This window comes from Sinocyclocheilus anshuiensis, unplaced genomic scaffold (genome assembly GCF_001515605.1).
Source record: "Sinocyclocheilus anshuiensis isolate Anshui unplaced genomic scaffold, SAMN03320099.WGS_v1.1 scaffold1021, whole genome shotgun sequence".
In the NCBI taxonomy this organism is placed as follows: domain Eukaryota; kingdom Metazoa; phylum Chordata; class Actinopteri; order Cypriniformes; family Cyprinidae; genus Sinocyclocheilus; species Sinocyclocheilus anshuiensis.
The window spans coordinates 479,172-481,058 of NW_015554136.1; the positions used below are offsets into that span (position 1 = coordinate 479,172).

Here is a 1,887-nt window from a genome sequence, read left to right on the forward strand (position 1 = left end):
GGATGCTGAAAATTCAGCTTTGATCACAGCAATTAGTAACATTTTATCATATATTCACATAGAAAGCAGTTATTTTAAATAGTAAAAATATTTCACAATTTTACTGCTTTTTCTGTACTTCAGATCAAATAAATGCAGGCTTGGTGAGCAGAAGAGACTTCTTTAAAAAACATTAAAAATCGTACTGTTCAAAAACATGACTGGTAGTGTAAGAGCAAAACAGGTCATGTGCGTCGGGACGGTTCTGTGAGACGGAGGCAGTGGGTGTGAAATGGTGCACATTCTCTTTAAGGGTTTTTCTCCAGGATGGCGTGATGGGAGCATGACGCTTTCATGATCTGATGAACAGCGTTCAAGTATTAGAGGAGCTGTGTGGAGGTACAGGAGGAGATGAGGGGGGTCTGTGCTCTTATAGACTGCAGGCCAGCGCAGGGCTCTTGTCCTGAGGGTCGGCCAGTCGACGGAGACTGGCACTGGAATAGCCTTCATCGCTGCAGCTGCTGCGCAAACTTCCCCGCTCGTCCGAGTCGCTCACGCTGCTCATGCTCCACTCCAGGTCTCCCAGAAGATAGTCTGTTCCTTCCACGTCAACATCCAACTCTTCTGTGAAGCAAACACAAGGAGAAATGATCAGGGCTGCTCGGAGGCAATTTATCTCTGTAGAGCTGCAGAGCGTCAGAGTCAAAACAAGAAATCGTACAAAAACGGTGAAAGATTTAGTAATTGTGATTAAATCTTTTAACTTACAGACCTAATATGTTAGTATACTGTAAATGCAAAGTAAATCACATTGGGAGAAAATGACATTTACATTATATTTAGCAGACGCTTTTATCCAAAGCGACTTACAAATCAGGACAATAGAAGCAATAAAAACTAACAAAAGAAAAAAGTGCTATGACAAGTCTCAGCTAGTCTAACGCAGTGCATTTATTATATATATATTTCAATCATGACAACTCTCGGAACATTTTAGCATGGTGATGGATATGACAATGTTGATGTATTTGGTCTTGGCGGAACAGATCTGCTACGCTGCTGCTGGTTATTGGAATGTTGGCCAGCCATATAAATGCAAGGCAGTAAGCTCATTGGCTGCATATGCAGCATGAACCAATCAGCTTGTGCCAAGCCGTTTAACTCTCTGAATATCATCAATGAATAACACCCCGTCAGAATGCGCCATCTAGAGTTTCATGACTGAACTAATGCTGAAGAACTATTGTTCATTCTTAGTTCATTAACTAAAGTAGTTAACTAATGAAAGGTTCATTAGTTAACTACTTTAGTTAATGAACTAAGAATGAACAATAGTTCTTCAGCATTGTAAAGTGTTAGCAATATTAATATAAATTCTGTCCAGTTTTATTGTGTTACTTTCAGTAAAAGTGTGGTTATTTTATTGGCTGGTGTTTTTTAAAATTCAGTATCATTAAAATTGTGTTAAATGTAAAAAGTCTTACAAAATTACTTTATATTATTTAATAAAATAATAAATAATCATTACAAATTCTGTACAACTTTTTAGTAAAATTTCAAGTTGCACTGTTGAAAATACCTGTAGTAGCACAGCAGTGCATCCCTGTTTACATTTAATTAAGGTGGACTAGATTAGACTGTAATACACATATTATTGTTTAAAAAAGGACCCTATACAAAAAAAAGAATAGGGTTAAAATACAGGCATGTGGCTTAATTTCTTTTTATTAATTCACCATCTGTATATTGTTAGAAAATATATATATTTTAAATAAATGCTCTTCTTTTTATCTTTTTATTCATCAAAGAAACCTGAAAAAGTATCACAGGTTCCAAAGAAATATTAAGCAGCAAGTTTCAACACTGATAATAAATCAGCATATTAGAATGATTTCTGAAGATCATGTG

At 36.2% G+C, this 1,887-nt stretch overlaps 1 protein-coding gene across 3 annotated transcripts in view; it reads right to left on the reverse strand.

The window, feature by feature from the left end:
- Positions 1–131: 131 nt before the first annotated feature.
- The window catches only part of LOC107670395 (max dimerization protein 1-like), a 36,947-nt gene continuing 35,191 nt past the window's right edge, over positions 132–1,887 (reverse strand). For 2 of the 3 annotated variants that reach the window (XM_016462986.1, XM_016462984.1), the window contains exon 6: positions 132–603. In XM_016462986.1, coding sequence (XP_016318472.1) covers positions 410–603 — 194 coding nt within the window. In that variant the 3' untranslated portion in view covers positions 132–409. The remainder of the gene's footprint in view (positions 604–1,887) is intronic. The other variant, XM_016462985.1, reaches the window with a different exon arrangement.